The 19447-nt window shown below is 34.7% G+C and overlaps 1 protein-coding gene across 1 annotated transcript in view; it reads left to right on the forward strand.

Moving 5' to 3' along the window:
- Positions 1-19447, forward strand: part of Cep112 (centrosomal protein 112) — a 330810-nt gene that overhangs the window by 74016 nt on the left and 237347 nt on the right. The window contains exons 9-14 of the mRNA XM_048367299.1: positions 347-433; positions 2930-3029; positions 4491-4609; positions 6469-6612; positions 18476-18630; positions 18978-19107. Coding sequence (XP_048223256.1) covers positions 347-433; positions 2930-3029; positions 4491-4609; positions 6469-6612; positions 18476-18630; positions 18978-19107 — 735 coding nt within the window. The remainder of the gene's footprint in view (positions 1-346; positions 434-2929; positions 3030-4490; positions 4610-6468; positions 6613-18475; positions 18631-18977; positions 19108-19447) is intronic.

Consider the following 19447-nt stretch of genomic DNA (forward strand, 5'->3'; position numbering starts at 1 on the left):
AGTTGAGTTGTGATTACAGGCATGTATCACTATGCTTGATCCTAGGAGTTTTATTTTAATATAATTCTGTATTTACTTATTTATTTTTGCCAGTCCTGGGCTTTGGACTCAGGGCTTGAGCACTGTCCCTGGCTTCTTTTTGCTCAAGGCTAGCACTCTGTCACTTGAGCCACAGCGCCACTCCTGGCTGTTTTCTATATATGTGGTGCTGGGGAATTGAACCCAGGGCTTCATGTATATGAGGCAAGCACTCTTGCCACTAGGCCATATTCCCAGCCCTAATTCTGTAATTTTTTCCCAAGAGGAAGAGTAAATTAACAAGATATTTAATTTTTTTCCCTTAAAGTTGGACATGAAAACAAAAATGATGGAAGCAAAATTCCATGAAGAAAAGCTTAAGCTACAACAGAAACATGATGCTGATGTTCAGAAGGTAAGATATATATATATATATATATATATATATATAATTTATTTCCATTATTGAGTATTTCAAGTATTCTATGTCTTTTGATGATCCATGCATTTGTATATTTATCTGTTCACTTATTTATGTCCTTTATGATAGTACATATTATTAGCGAGATTTGATAGGGTAACATAATAGCAAAAGTTGATTTGTAAGCTTCATTCACAAAACTGTTATTTCACTCCTTTACATTGTGTATTAGTTCTTCAACCATTATTTCAGGACTTAGTTTCTCATAGCTTTTTAGAGGAGGGTACCTGGACTTGAACTCAGGCCTTACATTCTCACTTAGCTGTTTGTTTTGTTTGTTTTGTTTTGTTTTTGCCCATAGCTGCTATTCCAATACTGGAGCCGTACCTCCAGTGTAGCTTTTTTTTTTTCTGTTTAATTGGAAATAGTGTCTCACAGATTTGTCAGTATGGGCTGGCTTCCATCTGCAATTCTCAGTAGCTAGATGTGAGTCACTTCTTATTGCTTTTTAATCTTTATTCTATCATTACCTTTTATGAAATTTGAAACATGTCAGTGGTAAATAGTTTGTTTCATCCTAATAGCCTTTCAGTTTTCTCATAATTTTCCTTTTAAGTCAGTTAATTAATTTGAGACAGGATCACCATTATGTTTCCCAGACTAGTCTTGAACTTGTGCCCCTTCCACCTCAGCCTCTGGAGTAGCTGCAATTCCCAATGTGAGCCATTGTGCCTAGCTTTCTTTTTAATTAAAAAAGGAACTCTTAGACTTAGTTCTGCTTGGTGTAGGCTGCTAGGCAATGTAAAGCTAGAACTGACAATGAAGGCTATTTTTTTGAGTAGCTAATTGAAATTTATGCTTTCCAATCTTGAAATATTTTCAAATAAAATTTGTTTCCTACAGCAGCTCAACAGAAAGCATCGATTTGTGGCTATGTTACATATAACTTGAATTAGTATTCTATTTTAGTAATTATTTAAAATGTTAGTGATGTGATATGTTTTTGTTTTGTTCTTTTCTGATTTTGGCATTGGCAATTAAACCCAAGGCCTTGTTATGCTATGAAAGTGCACTGCCACATAAATTATGCTCCCAGCTCATGTGCCTATTTTAAATATCCACCATAGATCCAAATAGAGAGAGACTGCATATACTGTTGGAGGGAAAAACTGGGAGAAAATGAGGTAAAAGGTGATCCTGTTCAAAAGAAATATACTCATTACCTGACTTAAATAACTGTACCTGTAAATAACTTGTAACCTTTACAATGATTTAAATTTAAAAAAAAAAAAACTAAGTAACTGAGACAGAGGTGTGGAGTCAAGCATGTTCCACAGCTGTAATGCCAGCACTGGCAAGGCTAAGGCTGAAAGAAGTACAGTGAATTCTAGGCTAGCTTGGGCTACAAAGAGAGGTCTTACATCAAATCAGATCAGAACAGCACAGCAGAATTGAAAGGCTGAAGTCACTGCATTATGCATGCACTGAAACGTCTTTCTTTTTTAGTGAGAATGTCCACCTTCATTTCCCATAACCCTATGACAACTTCAAGCTTCTTAAAAACAGAAAATATATTAGTATTTAACTCATCTTCAAAGAAGGAAATCACTGGTTGCATGTTAGAAAGTTTAAAGTATTTAATGCTTTTCATTTTTCTCTCCTATTCAAATATTAAAGGCACATATGACCTTTTGCTCTTAGTAAACTTTTACTTCTAGCATTGTTTGCTTTGTGTGCTAATGTTCCTGCATTTTGCATTTCTGTGATTTTGGAAATATATTTTTAAATATAAAATAATAATTAAATATATTACATGATTAAAGTTAAAAACCTCTGGTGCAATATAAATTGATGACATTAAACTTATGCAATTTTGACACATTTTGAGCTCTTTTTTTCTAACTCACAGTAGCAGAGCTAAATGTAAGGGAGCCTATTACCTGTCATCTTCGCATGTACCTGGGAATTCTTGTCGTGTGCACCAAGGTGCAGGAGGACTCAGAGATGCACTCACCTGGAGATTTTCTATTCCAGTGTAGTGGAGCAAATTATACTGTCCCAACATGTCAAGTTTCTGATGGCTTCTCTCTGCCATTTTATGACAGTTTAATTTCTGAGTTTTATTTAAGGGAACAACCTAATTTATTATTTATACTCTCCTTAAAATGGATAGGTGAAAATTCAAAACATAGAACATATTTTAAGTTGTTCTACTATATTTAACACTTTTCTTTTTCCCTATAGATATTTATTTATTATTGAATATAGCATAGATTATTATTTTTTAAAGATTTGAAAATAAATACAATCTTGTAGTCAACCACTGCTAATGCCTCTAGCTAATAGAAATGGGCAAGGTATGTTAGATGTTACTTGTTTCCTGTAAGATCTGTGTGTGTGTGCATGCATGCGTGCTTGTTATGTTCTATACTTAACCTGACATTTTATGTTAATTTTCAGAATTTATGTTAATTTTATGTTAATTTGCAGATTTTAGAAAGAAAAAATAATGAAATAGAAGAATTGAAAACTTTATACAGAAAAAAACAAAATGAAACTGAGGATACTATAAGAAAGCTTGAAAAAAAAGGTGATGTATGGTTACATAAATCTTTTAATAATATTTTTATTTTATCTTAATGTATGTGAAATTTGTAAGTTTCCATAAATGGATGAAATTCATGTGGACTTCCATGTGGTGGGTGATGTGTGTATATATGTGTGTGTGCATAGTGGTGATAGTAGTGCAATTGATGAAAAATTTTAGAAAAGTTTTCCATGGTGGGAGGAACCTGGTTGTGAAAGGTTCTTAAGTGACACTTAGCCTGAGACCCAGGGATGAACAGGACTTTTCAAGGGAAGGAGGACATCCCAGAAAGATTGGTCATCATATTTGGGAAATTGTATGTAAAAGAACACATTTTCGGTAATCTGTAGATAAGCTGGTATGTTTGCACTGCATTTACACATTCATTAAAAAGGAAAATATTTCTGAAAATTCTACAGTCTCAAAAGAATTGAACACAAATTTATTCAGTCACTTAAAAAATTGCTACCTTGGAGTAAAGTATAGCTGTATTTATTTTATTATCTAGGTGACAAATAAATTAGAACTTTGCCTAGATCAGTGACAATTTAATTTTAGGAAAGAAGATAGAATTATAAATGATTTATGTGAGAAACGTTTAGTTTAAAACCGATTTCTGTTTCAGTAACATAAACCTTGAAAGTGATTCTGAAGTATCTAGGAGCAACAGCAGCAGGTAGAAATGATGGGTCCCTTTCTTCATCAGCACATACCTTCTATGATAGTGCCTGGGTAGCCACCCTGTAGATAAAACAGAAGTTGAGATATCTTTTTCTTCAGTGAAAATTCTCTTCTTAAAAAAATAAATAGACAAACAAAGTATGGTATCTTAAGGGACAGTGGAGAAATACTCATCGTTTCATGGAAATAAAGGAGAGTTTCTCTGTCCATGGTGGGGAGGAACCTGGTTGTGAAAGGTTCCTAAGTGACACTTGGCCTGAGACCCAGGGATGAACAGGACTTTTCAAGGGAAGGAGGACATCCCAGAAAGGTTGGTCATCATAATTGGGAAATTGTATGTAAAAGAACACATCCTCGGTAATCTGTAGATAAGCTGGTATGTTTGCACTACAGGTTTAAGATATTGAAAAGCCAAGAGCTGTGGGTAGGGAATAGTTGGATCATGACTAGCTATTTCCCTTAGAGCTGTTTGGCTTTTTTCCTTTAGGAAAGGAAAACTTTTAGAATGATTTTTGGACTGGAAAACTATTACTGCATTTTTCCCTGTTAAAATGACAGAGAAGCCATTAGAGGGGAAGGATACTTGAGGCTTATTACAGTCTTCAAACTTTCTAGAGGGAAAGTAAGGGCACATTCAGTCAAGGATGCACATGATGAGGAAATAGCAAAAAAACAAGAAGCTGTTAGAATTGAGAAGACTTATGAGAAATTAATTACAGTTCTTAACTATTGTGCTGTATTTTATATGATTGAACTCTTCTGTGGTTTCATCATTTTTGACAGTTCAGGCCCTTATACGTGACTGCCAAGTTATCAGAGAGACTAAAGAAAACCAGATTACAGAGCTCAAAAAGATATGTGAACAAAGTGCAGAGTCTCTGAATAATGATTGGGAGAAAAAGGTGAGCTTCCTAAAATAGTACTCAAACTACAAATGTACATGCTTCAGACAAATACATTTAACTATAGAGATAATCTATAGAAATAATTTAATAGAATATACTGAAAAGCATTTTTAAAGCCTTGTAAACATTTAGAGTAGAAATAAGTACCTTTTATGTTTTGATGTATTTTCTTCCAGAAATCTGTGTTGTATAAAATAGTTTTCACTTATAAAGCATACTTTTTTGGGGGGGGGGGCGTTGAATTCAGAGTTTATGCTTGATAATCTAGTACTCTACCACCTGAACAATGCCTCCAGCCTTGTTTTTGGCTGATTATTTGGGAGATGGAATCTAGTGAATTCCTCTGTCCTTGCTGGCCTTAAACCTTAGTCCTCCACATCTCAGCCTCTTGAATATCAAGCATTATAAGTGTGAGCTATATATGCATGACTAGAAAACAAACTTTTGACTTAGATCTTCTACTAATATTCTGGAGTTTTTTTCACAGCCAATAGATTTTAAGGAAAATAACAGTTTCAATTTAGTATTTGAGTTATTTTCTTTCTTGAAATTTTAGCATAATAAAGACTAGGATTTGTAGTAGAAATTTGTTTTTGATGTGAACAGCATCCCTTGTGGAGATGTCATAATTAGGTGCATATGAAGGAATGCAGATGTTGGTCCTGTGGCTGGTGATGGTCCTCTACAAGTTAAAAGACTGACTTTTGAATACCCAAGATGACGCTGACTTAAAAATGTACATTTCAGACATTTCTGCAAAAATATGAATTTTATCAGATTTGGGGAACTATATAAAAGTCTAAAACAAGGTCTGCTCTACGGATATGACTGAGCCATCCTTGTCAGATAATCAGTGTTGTCATGTCTCTGCCTTTGGTTCTCACACTTGTCTTTTTTTTTTTCCAGTAAAGTAAGACTTCACACTGCCTGTATTAGGTTCTTGTCCCAGCTTCATTTATGGATAGTTACTCAAATTCATCATTGAGACTGGTCTGGTCTCTTGCTCTTACCCCCTAGTGAGTGATTTAGGAAGTTGGGGCTAGAGTCCATTCCCATTAAGATAAAATGAAGGAGCTCCCTACAATGCCAAGACTCAATCCTCTTCAGAAGCTGTCCACTGAACCTCTTCTGGACCTTCTGTATTTGTCCTTGTCTTCTTTACCTTTGTTTATATGAATATTTCCATTTAACAGTGTATATATACTATTTTTTTATCAATAAAGACTCATATTAGTAACCCACCTAATACACAGTACCTCTCAGTTATCGTACTCATCCTGTTTGATTTATAAATACAACCTTTGAGTTTGTGTTTGTATAGAGGATAGGATGGCTAAAAGTAGTTTCTGATTTGGGGTCTGGATAAGGGAGAACATTTTTAACATTAATGTCATATGAAATTCTATGTTTAATAAAATGAATAGTAGGTAATATTCCTAATCAGTAGTACAATACTTGTTTTTATTTTTCTGATTCCAGACTGTTATTAATGTTTAATGGAGGTATTAGATTGGCTGTCTGATTTACTTGCTATTTATATTACGGCAGATAATTTCCTGTGATATTGTCTCATCCACTAAAACCTTCAAGAAAGCAAAGATAAAAATATTGTTTCTCAATCATGGTCTTTTACAGTATGGGATTGTACCCAGGGCGTTGTGCATGCTAGCCAAAGTAAATCCCAAAACTAATCATGTTTTATGTATCTTTACTTAATGTTTACTTGTGGACTTTATGTTTTTGTTGTTCACTTTACCATGTAGATATAAATAGGGATATTAGAGATTTTCTTTCTGAATTGCAAAATACTATTTGATAGTATTGTGTAGCTTGATTTCATTGATTTCATTGTGTAGCTCCACAATGCTGTAGCAGAAATGGAAAAGGAAAAGTTTGAGCTTCAAAAACGACACACTGAGAATATTCAAGAACTGCTTCAGGACACAAATGTACGTCTGAATAAAATGGAGGGTGAATACGTGGCACAAACACAGTCAACAGTAAGTGTCATTTTATTCTTTATGACATGTTTAGAAATTATCTTCTTAATTACTGTCCTTAAACTTCACTGGAGTACACTATATGTAAATGGGTTATTGCATTAAAAGAAAAAGCTTTCCCTTTCTACTTGATACATATTTGCATGTAACAACAGACAATCCCTTGAAGTTTGCTAAGAGGTTTGACCAGATTGTTTGATGCCACTTTAGTTTTTAACTCTCAGAGGCCTTTACAAAGTTTTTTTCTGACTGTTAGGTCAGAAGTAATTTTTTTCTTTTAAAAATTCTTTTTAACTAAAGACTTGATTCTTTTTCTGAAAATACTCAATGCTGGTGTGAACTGAGCAAAGGGAAGATAGTGATATGGCTACTCTGGCCAAGTTTCTTAGAAGATCACCTTAATGAAGGTCTCTCTCTCTCTCTCTCTCACACACACACACACACACACACACACACACACACACACTACTTCGGCAAATCCGTATTGAAGAGTCGGAAGGAGACTGCACAACAAAGAGACCAGCCACAATCTCTAGAGTGAGGTAAAGGATCCCTTAAGAGCCTCTCCTAGGGCACATGCAGAGGATGCCCATCTCATTTGTAATGGGCCTCCTTATAGAGCACATTACTGCAGGCTGTAGGTCAGAGAGAATGAATGCTTCCCCCCTGTGGAAGCTCATTTGTCTTCCTGAGATGCAGAAGACTTAAAGAGTTCTGCAGGCAGGCTAATTTGCATGTAGTTGGGGATTTCTCACATGCAAGACAAATGCTTCTGTTCTGTCTTGTTACAGATATATTATATGACAAACAGAATGGTCCAGTCAGTCCTGGGTAGCATGCCAGCCATCGATGTTAGTCCTCATTTCACAATCACAGCTTCCCACCCAGCCTGGTTTAGTCCAAACACTTCCTTGAATTTAAAGGTGTAATTTGAACAGGAGTCAGCTACCCAAGATTATTGTTGATTTGTCTTAAAGTCAGTTACCCAGAACTCAAAACAAGCAAGTACCAACTATGAATCCTTTTCTTTGATGTATAGTTTTAAACAGCTTATCAAGTTAATATAGAAATAGAATTCCAAGAACATCTTTTCTTTAGAATATCTCTTGCAAAATTTAATTTTTGACTCACGTTTTATTGTATAATGGTTGTATGCTTTGCTATGTAAAGCATATATTTTGCATACAGCTTTGGTAGCTTTAAGTAAGTTTGGTGTTGTGCAGTCAACATTTCACCCATGTCCAGATTTTTCTTCTTTCTTAGCTTAATCGCTATCTATAAAACAATAACTTCATTTGTCCTGGAATCCAGTCTCTAGCAACTATCTTCTACATTCTCTTCATGAATTTCACAACTGTAGGTGCCTAATATAAACAGAAGTGTACAATAGTTATCCTTTAGTAATGGCTATTACACTGAACAGAATGTATTCACAGTCCATCTATTTTGTAACATCTATTAACACTTCTTTGTTTTTTAATACTGAGTAATATTCAGTTGTGTGTAGGTGCCACATTGTGTCTATCCAGTCATCTGTTGGATACTTGGTTTGCTTCCACTTTTTGGTTATTGTGAATAAGGCTGCTGTGGACATCGTGTATAAACTATTTCTTTGTTATTCAAAGCTGTGGATAAACCCCAACACTGAATATAAAATACATTTTTATGATCTCAAAATCCTGAACTTTTATATCTTTAAAATATTAAATAATCTTAATGTTGAAATTTATAAAATATATTAATTGCCTAAGGTATTTATTCTATTGGCATATTTTATCAAATAATATTAAAGCTGAGAACCAGTGGGTCATGCCTGCAATCGTAGTTTTTCAAAAGCCTGAGATCTGAGGATCATGGCTCTAAGGTAGCCCTGGCAGAAAAATCTGTAAGACTCTTGAACTCCAATTAATCAGGAAAAAAGCAGGAAATGCAGGCATTGTTCAGGTGGAAAAAGCTAAGGTAGAATGAAGTCCCTGAGTTTAAGCCCCAGTACTGGCACAAACACAAACACAAATAATAAGAGTATCTTTCACAATAACATTTAAAATTGTTACAGCCAAATAAGGTAGAAAAAGTGTACTTTGGAGCCAAGAAGTCAGTACTGGAAAAACTTCATTTTACTTTTAATGAAGTTAATCCATAATTAGCATTCAGACTTTGTCCTGGGTAATAATAGCAAATATAGAAAGAAATGGACAGAGTCTGTCAGCAGGATTGAACTTGGGAATCATCAAGTCTAGACTGGTCTTGCTGAGAAGCTTCTGCTTTAATAATTAAACAAGGCAGAGCTCAGGGCAGGGCCTAAGTTGGAAGACAGAACTGCCACTGATAATCACTTTCTCCATTTTGTTGTTCTTTCAGCCGTTTTCTTTGGTCTTAGATGCTGTTTTGTTTTATGGCCATTAATCCTAAGTGGACACTTGTTTATGTATAGTCAATTTATGATTTTTAGTATTGACAGGAATTTTCCTATAAGAGAATTATCATGGATAAAACATGTAAACGTTGAATTTTAAAATAACATTATAACATACAAATGTGAAAATTATAATAAAATTAGTAGATGCTTGGGGAGGATCCTAGAATAATAAGGCTCTGTTGATGACCAGATTTAGCCATTGAAAGTATATGAGCAGCTTTATTGAGATTTTAAGCCTTCTTAGTAGGAGTCTTTAAATGTTTGCCCTTTTGGGGGGATGTGGATGCTAACCTGGTAAATTCTAAATCCTAAGAATAATATCATTAAATTAGTAAGATAATGTAAAATTATAGGGAAAATTATATTGAATTACATTTGTCAAGGTATTAATACATCTGAACTGTTACATGTTTTCAAATGAATATAAGAAATACAAAGATCTATCAGCCTCCTAGTTAGTAATGTTTTCATAATGATGAGGGCAAACAATACTTAGTAATTATCCAACAATGTAATGAACTATAACAATATGCATGATTTCTGTTGGTATTGCTAATATCTGATTTGATGGCTACATTAGTTACTGAAGGGAAATATTACATTTCCTTAGGGAAGGGTAATAAAGGTACAATGTCATACCATAAACTTTGGTTAACATGCAAAATAGCTAGAATTTTATAAATTCATTTATTAGTAACTAATAAAGCTTAACATATATATCATATTGCTCAGTAATTTGACTGTAAGTGAAAGAAATTGCTCACATATATATTTCAAGGTACACATGTACACAAAAGAAAGCAACATTTTTTAATAGCCCCAAACTGGAAACAACCTATCACTGATTAATAAATTATTTTAGATATACTTTTACAGTGAAATACTGTGTATAGAATTGAAAAAGATTAAACTACTGTTATTCTCTATGACATGGATGAAGCTCACAGATATATAACCTGCATAAATAAACCTAACCCTCAAAGTATATACTCTAATTCCATTTATAGGAAGTTTGAAAAAGGACAAAGTGTATTTGTGGTGCCGGAAGTAAGGATAGTGGTTACCTATGGGTATACTGTGTCGAATAAAGCTTCAGAGGGGCCAGAAAGGTTTATATCTCCTAGTAGTTTATATCTCTAGAGGTGTTTTGTTTTTTTTTTTTTTGGTTTGTATGTTTTTTTGTTGTTGTTGGTTGATGGGCTTGAACTCTGGGCCCGAGTATTGGCCCTGAGCTCTTCAGCTTGAGCTTGAGCCCTGGTTTCAGTCCCTTTTTGCTCTGGTTATTTTTGAGGTAGGGTGTTTTTCCTTGCCTATATGGGCCTGGACCAGGGTCCTCCTGTTAACACTTCACACCCGGAGGGCAGGTATTTGCCACTATGCCTAGCCTTTTCTGTTGAGATGAGGTTTCTTAAACTTTTCTCCCCACACTGGCCTAGAACTGCAATCTGCACCATCTCAGCTTCCTATGGAATTGGGATGACAAGCACCCACTACCATGCCCAGCTATTAGTTCCAATGGGTCTTGTGAACAGTTTTCCTAGTTTGGTCTTGAACCGTACTCCTTTTATTACTCCTCCAAATCTAGGATTGCAGGCATGGGCCATAGGAGTGTGGGGGGGGGGGGGAGGTGCATGTTTTGAGCTCTCCCTAGGCTTGTGACTACCATTCTACTGCTTGATCCATATCTCCAGCTTGACATGTTGTTGGTTAATTGAAGATGGCTCTTCTCAGGATGATTTTAAATCTCAACCCTCTCATCTCAGCCTCCTGAGTAGCTAGGATTACTGGAGTGAGCCACTAGTACCTAGTTCTAATTTTTTATATTATTTATCTTATTACAAGAGAGGTTGGGTAAGTAAAAGCTGATTGCACATTTTTTATTTCCTAAGACTTGATGAACATTATGTCTATGATATTTCAAACCCACATTTCTTTTCTTTTCCAAACTTTTTCACAATTACCAATGTCATCTTCATTTTCTTGACCCAGAAGATTTTGAACCTAAAAGACTATGATTTTAGCCACTTTTCATCTACCTCATTTAACATTATACTTAATCATTCTTCTCTGAAAATTTTCTTGGATGTGCTCTCTTCCCTTCTGTTTCCACAGTTACCAGTTGAATCTGGGCCATTGTTGCCTCACTCCTGGTTTCATCTAGTAACATGCCAGTTGCTCTTCCTGTCTTCTCTTGCTCTACATATGTCAAATGCAAAACTTGCCAATTTCCCATGATCAAGAACTGAGCTCCTAATGTAATGCCAACTTTAATTTCTGCTTGCAAGCCCTATCAATTCAGGAAGCCCAACCTTGTTTTTCGAGTGCCATCTTTAAGTTCCCAATCTGGGAAGATAACCTGTGCACCCAAGGTAACCTGTTTATCATTTCCTGTATAGTCACAGGACCCACCACTGTTACTGTTGTTAAATATCACCACATTCTCCTTCTACATTGGTTTGTACAGCCTACAAACATGCTACTGTATCTCCATCTTTACTTGGATTGTTTTTATCCAATTTTTTTTATCCAATTTCTCTACTTTTTCATATCCTGCTGGCTCTTCATACTCAGTTTAAGAAAAATTATTTCGGCCCAAAATTATTATTGTGTGGGCTGGGGATAGGGCCTCATGGCAAGAGTGCTTGCCCCGTATACATGAGGCCCTGGGTTCAATTCCCCAGCACCACATATACAGAAAATGGCAGAAGTGGCACTGTGACTCAAGTGGCAGAGTGCTAGCCTTGAGCAAAAAGAAGCCAGGGACAGTGCTCAGGCCCTGAGTCCAAGTCCCAGGACTGGCCAAAAAAAAAAAAAATGATTATTGTCCTTCAGTATTTCATATGTTCCTATAGGGTTCCTCTGTACATTATGTTTTAAATTTCTCTTTGTATTTAGAATTATATGTAAAATACCATGTCCAAAATATTTTAAAATAAATAATAAAAGAGTAACTGATAACATGTTTCTTAAATCAAAAAATTGATTTCAGTAAATACAGAAGTATTTGTTCAAAAGCTATAGTCCTTAATACAGAAGAGTTCTTTTATCAATACTTATTTGCATATCAGAAAGTGTACCACCTTTTAACAAGAGCTCTGTATCAGCCAGGTCCTCAGTGTTTGAAGAATTAGTATCATAATCATCGTTTTTCTTTTTTATTAAAAGCACTTTTAAAATAAATGTTTTTTAAAGCATTATTGGTGTTTCAATGTAGGGCCTTAACTTGCTAGGAAAACATTCTTACCACTTGAGCCACATTCCATAACCTTAAAAGTATCTTCTTGGGCTGAGAATGTGGCTTAGTGGTAGAGTGCTTGCCTAGCATTCATGAAGCCCTGGGTTGGATTCCTCAGTACCACATAAACAGAAATGGCCAGAAGTGGTGCTGTGGTTTAAGTGATAGAGTGCTAGCCTTGAGCAGAAGCATCTCAGAAAGAAAGAAAGAAAGAAAGAAAGAAAGAGAGAAAGAAAGAAAGAAAGAGAGAGAGAGAGAGAGAGGAAGGAAGGAAGGAAGGAAGGAAGGAAGGAAGGAAGGAAGGAAGGAAGGAAGGAAGGAAGGAAGGAAGGAAGGGAGGAGTTCTAAAAAAATCTTCTTATACATACCCAATTCTTTTACTCGCCCCTTTTCTCCTTCCAAACCTGATATTTGACTGCTGAATTCTTTTCCTGATTGCCAGTTTGTTTCCCCTTCTAGATATATTATCTATCTATCTATCTGTCTGTCTATCTATCTATCTATCTATCTATCTATCTATCTATCTATCTATCTATCTATCTAATCTATATATCATTTGAATTGTTTGCTAAGGGCTTCTTGGCAGAAATCTTTGACACACTGGTACAATAGGGTCTTGATATGTCACAATTAGCATGAATATTTATTACATGTAGAGCTAAGCTTGAGAAATATGAGAGAAGATATTGAGCTGTGCTGAAGGGAGTGGGTCTGGGACTCAGTTTTTATTCCATTATTGATTATTGGGGATATATTTTTATACTTGCATGGACCTGAGTTAGAATTGTTACAAAAAGTAAGCATAATCTGGTAAAACTAGAAAAATTATCACATGGAAATAACAAATTCAAGGTACAGCATTTAATTTGCTCAAATGGGTGGAAGATCAACTCTAAAAGGATACGTGGAATGAGATGACTTAATTATTAGTGTTCCTTTATAGTTAGTTTTTTTAATGCAGTTTGAAATAAAAAAGCTGAGTGATAATTGTGCAATAACCTAATAATTTTACTACTACGAAGTGGAAGAAGATGGAGATTAAGTTATTCATTTTAAAACTGGTTTCTGACAGATTGTGTTATATTATAGAAGTGATGACTTATTACTTCATTCAACTAAAGCATATATTTATGAAATCATTGGGAAATGAACAGTCTTTATTTCAATAGGATATTTAGAGGACATTTTGTGGTAACATTGTTATTTCTACTGCTCCATTCCATTAGTAGATTATACATTACCATGTTTCTGAGTCTTATTTCACTTGTAGTGAGTATTCTAGGAAAAGGACTGAGAAATAAATAAAATTCCAGTAGCCTGTCCTTTATTGATATAGATGATTCAAACTAAAAAGTATTAAGAGTCATATTGTAGAATTTAAAAGAATTTAAGTGGTTCTAGTATAACATTTACATTTTTCTTTGCGTCTCTGTGTTATGAAATGATGTGTCTTTTCTGTTAACCTCATTTTTCTGTTAATCTCATAAACAGAATTCTATAGTTTAGGAGACGATTTAACAGACAAGTGCTTATGGCTTAGGAAACTCCTAGATCAGATTCTGCTCTGTACTATTTTACCTAAAGACAAGTAGAAGCAAGAAAATCAATTGTGCTGAGTCTAATTTTTCTTGTATTTAAAATGGTATTAATTAATGCCTTTCTCATAGTTTGGGGAAAAGATTAAATGGCATAAATTTTAATACTTAGCATAGGGCTTGACCTACAGTGTGCCCTCAGTGGTAGTGACTATTATTACCTTCATTATGGAAATAAGATGGTCATCCCTGAAGTCTTGTGTATTCAGTGGGGAAAGATATTTAAATTATTCACATTCAACATGTTAACTTATTCTCACTGTTTTTTCTTTCTCTTTTTTATTATACTGAAAAGCATATAACCTGGGATCTGTTCTTAGTAATATGGTATTGTTAATTGTATGCACGCTGTAGTAAGGCAGGTTCTATGACTGATACTTTTTATACCATTGTACAGCAGCTCAATGGAAAGCATCAGCACAATGGAAAGTTCAGCTTTCTCCTTTCCCAGCCAACATTATTGTACCTTCTGTTTTTCTGTATTTGACAACTGGAGATTATTTTACATAATTAGAATCACATATTTGTCCTTCTGTGACTCTTATTTCATTTAGCATGATGTGCTCAAGGTTATTCAAGTTGTAGCACATAACCTATTTTCCTTTTTTATAGCTGAATAATACTACATTGTGTATGTATATGTAATATTTTCTTTAACCATACCAGTCATGGATATTTATATTGTGTTTACTTCTTTTTTTATTTTATTTTTTTATGGTTGTGAACTTTTTTTTTCAAATTTTTTATTATCAAACTGAAATTTTTTTAATTTTAATTATAAAACTGATGTACAGAGAGGTTACAGTTTCATACGTTAGGCATTGGATACATTTCTTGTACTGTTTGTTACCTTGTCCCTCATACCCCCCTCCTCCCTCCCCCTGTCTCCCCCTGAGGTGTTCAGTTTGTGTTTACTTCTTTTTTTTTTTTTGGCCAGTCCTGGGCCTTGGACCTCAGGGCCTGAGCACTGTCCCTGGCTTCTTCCCGCTCAAGGCTAGCACTCTGCCACTTGAGCCACAGCGCCGCTTCTGGCCGTTTTCTGTATATGTGGTGCTGGGGAATCGAACCTAGGGCCTCGTGTATCTGAGGCAGGCACTCTTGCCACTAGGCTATATCCCCAGCCCCTTGTGTTTACTTCTTAACTGTCGTGAATAATTCTGCAGTGAATATGAGAGTGAAAATGTCTTTGAAATCCTTAGTTCAGCTTTTTTGGATAAATATCCAGAAGTGAAATTGTTAGATCATTCAATAATCCTATTTAAAACTGTTTCTATGGTGGGTAGATCTTTCACATTTTTGCCGATGTCACACCGGGGCTCCAGGTTCTCCTCTTCCACCAACAATTGTTATTGTTCCTTGGGGATCTTATTTGTCTCCACCAAGAAGAGCTGGAGGACAAGCAACAGTGCTTTCTGGGGTTATTTGCTTGTCTGTGTTTGCCAATACATATCTTGAGCATTCCCATCTTGAGGAAGAGTGACCAGCAGTCAGAACCAGGACATCCATTAGGAAAAGGGATAACTTCTGCTAATTCAGGCTTTTTTTTTTTAACAGCTATATCCTATGTTTAGTCAGATTGACTTTCCTTTTCGATCTCATACAGTTTGATCAGTTGAATAATTCCTGAGTTAAAAATCTCAAGTTCAGTTTATCATTGTGACTCTTTCAATGATATGTATACGGTGGAGGTCACTGTATTGTTTCAATGTCCCTCACTTTCTTCTTTGACTCGTTGGATATCTCTCCCTCTCATCTTTTTCCTTTGTCTAATGAAAAACAGTTTGTACTTTTATCTGAGCATTTTCTCTCATCTTTGCTGTATTCAATTATTCATTTTGAAGAAAGTGGGCTGTCTGGCTTCCTGGATGGTAGAGATCCCTTTTCCTTAGGCAAAACTTATTTATCTGTATCAATTCAGCCTCTTTGCCTTGGCTTATTTCTTTAGCAGTTAGGCTAGTTTCTGATATTTTAAAAAGATAACTTATTTTCTGTTTAGATGAAGAATAAAAGAAGTAGAATTTCAAAAAATATTTATGTGAGAAGATGTATTTGCCCTTACTTTGAATTTCTTATCTACTGTCCCTACTTTTTTAACACACACAAAAAAAGACTTTAGCCAGGTGTCGGTGGTTTGTGCCTATGATCCAAACTACTCAAGAGGCTGAGATCTAAGGATGGCGGTTTAAAGCCAGCCTGGGCAGGAAAGTCAGTAAGACTTGTCTCCAATAAACTACCAAAAAAGCCAGAAGTGGAGCTATGGCTCATGTGGTAGAGTACTAGACTTGAGCAAAAGAAGCCCAGGGACAGCCCCATGCCCTAAATTCAAACTACAGAAGCAGCACCAAAACAAACAAACAAACAAACAAAAAGGATCTTACTTGTTTTAGGCATTTCTGTCTTAGGGATCTTGGCTCCAGGAGTTCTGGTTTTTGCCACACTCTGCCTGAGTTGCTTGCACTATCCTCACCCAAGAAGACCAAAAATGCCTTTTGGGCAAATGCAGCTTGGAGAGTATTGACTCATCTCTCTGCAGTTCTTTCTTCTTCCCTTGGTTTCTTTACATGCAGGCTGTCTGGTAGGAACTCTAGTGATCTTTATAGGCCAGGTCTAGGTTTCCTCCCCCTCCTCTCTCTTCTCCCCTCCTCCTCTTCCACATTCTCCTCCTCCTCCTTGCTGCAAGTTACTCCTTCAAAACCAGGAATGAAATTTCATCTATTTCTTATGTTTTTCCATTTAAAATCAGAAAGATAAAGATATATCCTTTTCTTTGTTTCTTCCAACCAATTAATATATAGAAAAAGTAAGAGGACTTTAGAATATGTGTCAGGAAAATTGAAACAATCTTCTGACAGGAGCTTCTAAATTTAGTCAAGATGTGAACTGGAATCTGTACATCTGATATGTGTCAGGCTCTGAGCCAGGAATTGTATCTATTTTTAAAAGTAATCTATAAACCATGCTTTTTCTGTGGTACTAGGGTGGAACTCAGGGATATTTGCTAGGCAGGTATCCTATCACTTGAGCCATGCCCCCAATACTTTATGCTTTTGTAATTTTTTGAGTAACATTTCTCACGTTTATCCTGGAAAAGCTCTGACAGAATTTCTACTGTTTATGTTTCCATTATAGCTGGAATGACAGGTACTAATCTTTTTTGGTTGAGATGACAGTTTCATGAATTTTTGCCTGGGCTTACGTTGAATCTGGATCTTTCTAATCTCCACCTTCAGAGTAGTTTGGATTATAAATCACCTACTATTAAACCATTATTTTAGACTACTTATAATAATTTCCTTTTTACATATTTGGAGGTTGTTGCACTAAGATTTAGTATTGCAATAAAAGAATGGGTTATAATATTATTAAAAATAGCATAAAACAAACATCATACTAACCTTCCTTAATAACTCACAATTTTTATTAAAGATTTAGCTTTAAATTAATTGTCCTGTTTGTTAATGTTTATTTACCCTAATAGTAAGTTTACAAACTGACAAGTTGACCTGAAACTCCTTTGTACAAATATTTAAAGACAATAATAATAATAAACATGGTTTATGATAAGAAAAAAGCTGGTAAAAGATGACTAGCTTTGTCTAGATTTTAAAATGTAGTTCAATCTAGATGAAAATTCAAAATAACTTAAATATCAAATAATGGGGAAATTATTCAGTTGAGTGATATTTGAATATAGGAAAATTAAACAATGCTTTAATAAAGTGGAAAACATATTTTAAATGAAATTAATGAAAACTGGTGCACAAACATGCAACTATGTAAAAGAATTTGGGACGGGTATGAATATTCAAAGAAGTGACACTGACCAAGATGCATTTTATTCTAAAATTGCTTTGTTAAAACTCCTTTGTACAGCACTTAAATATTTTTTAAAAGACTATTTCTATATACTTCATAATTACAAGTATTTTAGTTATCTGATGATCCTGATAATATGGGTTTATTTATTTTTTATGGCTTGTAATTTTTTTATTGTACAGAGGGGTTACAGTTACATAAGTAAGAAAATGTTGTCGAACATTGTTACCTCCTCTCTGCATTCTATTTTCTAAAATATTTCATGGCTCTTATAATTTTAAAACCTTTTCAAAACTTCAAATAAAAGAAGAGGTCAAGTAAGCAAGTACTTACCTAACAAATCTAAACTAACGAAGAGTTGAGATTCTACTTCACCCTAGTTAGAATGGCCATTATCAAGAAAACTAACAATAACAAATGCTAACAGGGATGTGGCCAAAAGGGAGCTCTCCTACACTGTTGGTAGGGATGTAAACTTGTCCAACCACTCTGGAAATCAGTATGGAGATTTCTTAAAAGACTAAACATAGAACTTCTCTATGACCCAGCAACCCCACTTCTGGGCATTTATCCAACACATGCAAGGCCTTACTAAGGTTACCAGCGCAACTATGTTCACTACAGCATTGTTTACCATATCCAAGATATGGAAGCAACCCAGATGATTGATTTTATTGTACTCCTGTGGTTATAATTTTGTTATTCTGGAAGGCAACATATTGTTTTCAGGTTGCTTAGTGGTACAAAAGTGTTAGGAATTAGTGAGAGGCTTTCCTGACAATGATTTATATTTTTTAGAACAATGTGGTCAAAGAGCTGGAAGCACGTGTCCAGCAGCTGACTGGAGAAGCAGAGAACAGTAATTTACAGAAGCAGAAATTAATTCAAGATAAAATGGAACTTGAACGATGTTACCATATAACACGTAGTGAATTACAAGAACTAAAGGCAAGGTATTGTCTGCAACCAGGTATCTATTGGTGTAGTTATAAAGTATTGATACTTTTCTATAAATTATTTGGAAAATGAATCATATTGTGTGCATTTAATATTTGGAATGTTCTAACCTAATTGTCACTATTTATACTTTGAAGTCCAATTTAAGCATGAGATATAATGTTTGCCAACAGTTGATAAAAATGTGCCTACTTACTTGATATATTAAAAGATAATGTGTTTGGATTTAGTTGTGATAGTTCTGGTTTTACCAACCACATCAACTAAATATCTATCAACTATCAACCAGATAGACTGATTCTAAAATATTAGAGCTTTATTTTTAAAGTTTTATTGCTTTTAGGCACAACATACTTTATGAAGAGAAGGATCACCTTGTAAATGATTATGAGCAAAATATGAAACTATTACAAATCAAACATGATGCTGACTTGAACATCTTGAAACAAGAACATTCTCTCTCATCTTCTAAGGTATATACCTGACAGATCATCCTCACAAAGTTAACTACTTTGCTCAGCTTTAATATAGAAAGCAGTGTAGAGGCTAAGTATTTGGCATTGAAAATTGGCCTCCAGTTTCTTTAAGATGTTTTCTTGGTATTTAAAAATCTTAAAAAATGATAATTGTTCAGTTTGTAGCATAACATAAATATTTGATAAACTAAATCCTGCTATAAGTTAACCCTTTTAAGCTACAAAGTTTTTAAAGGAGGAAACATGAATTTTGAGAATGTTTCAGTTTTAAAAATAATACATTATTAGATTAATTATGTACATTATTCTTATTTCAAAATATTTGTTCTACTTAATT

This window comes from Perognathus longimembris, chromosome 17, assembly GCF_023159225.1.
Source record: "Perognathus longimembris pacificus isolate PPM17 chromosome 17, ASM2315922v1, whole genome shotgun sequence".
Classification (NCBI taxonomy): domain Eukaryota; kingdom Metazoa; phylum Chordata; class Mammalia; order Rodentia; family Heteromyidae; genus Perognathus; species Perognathus longimembris.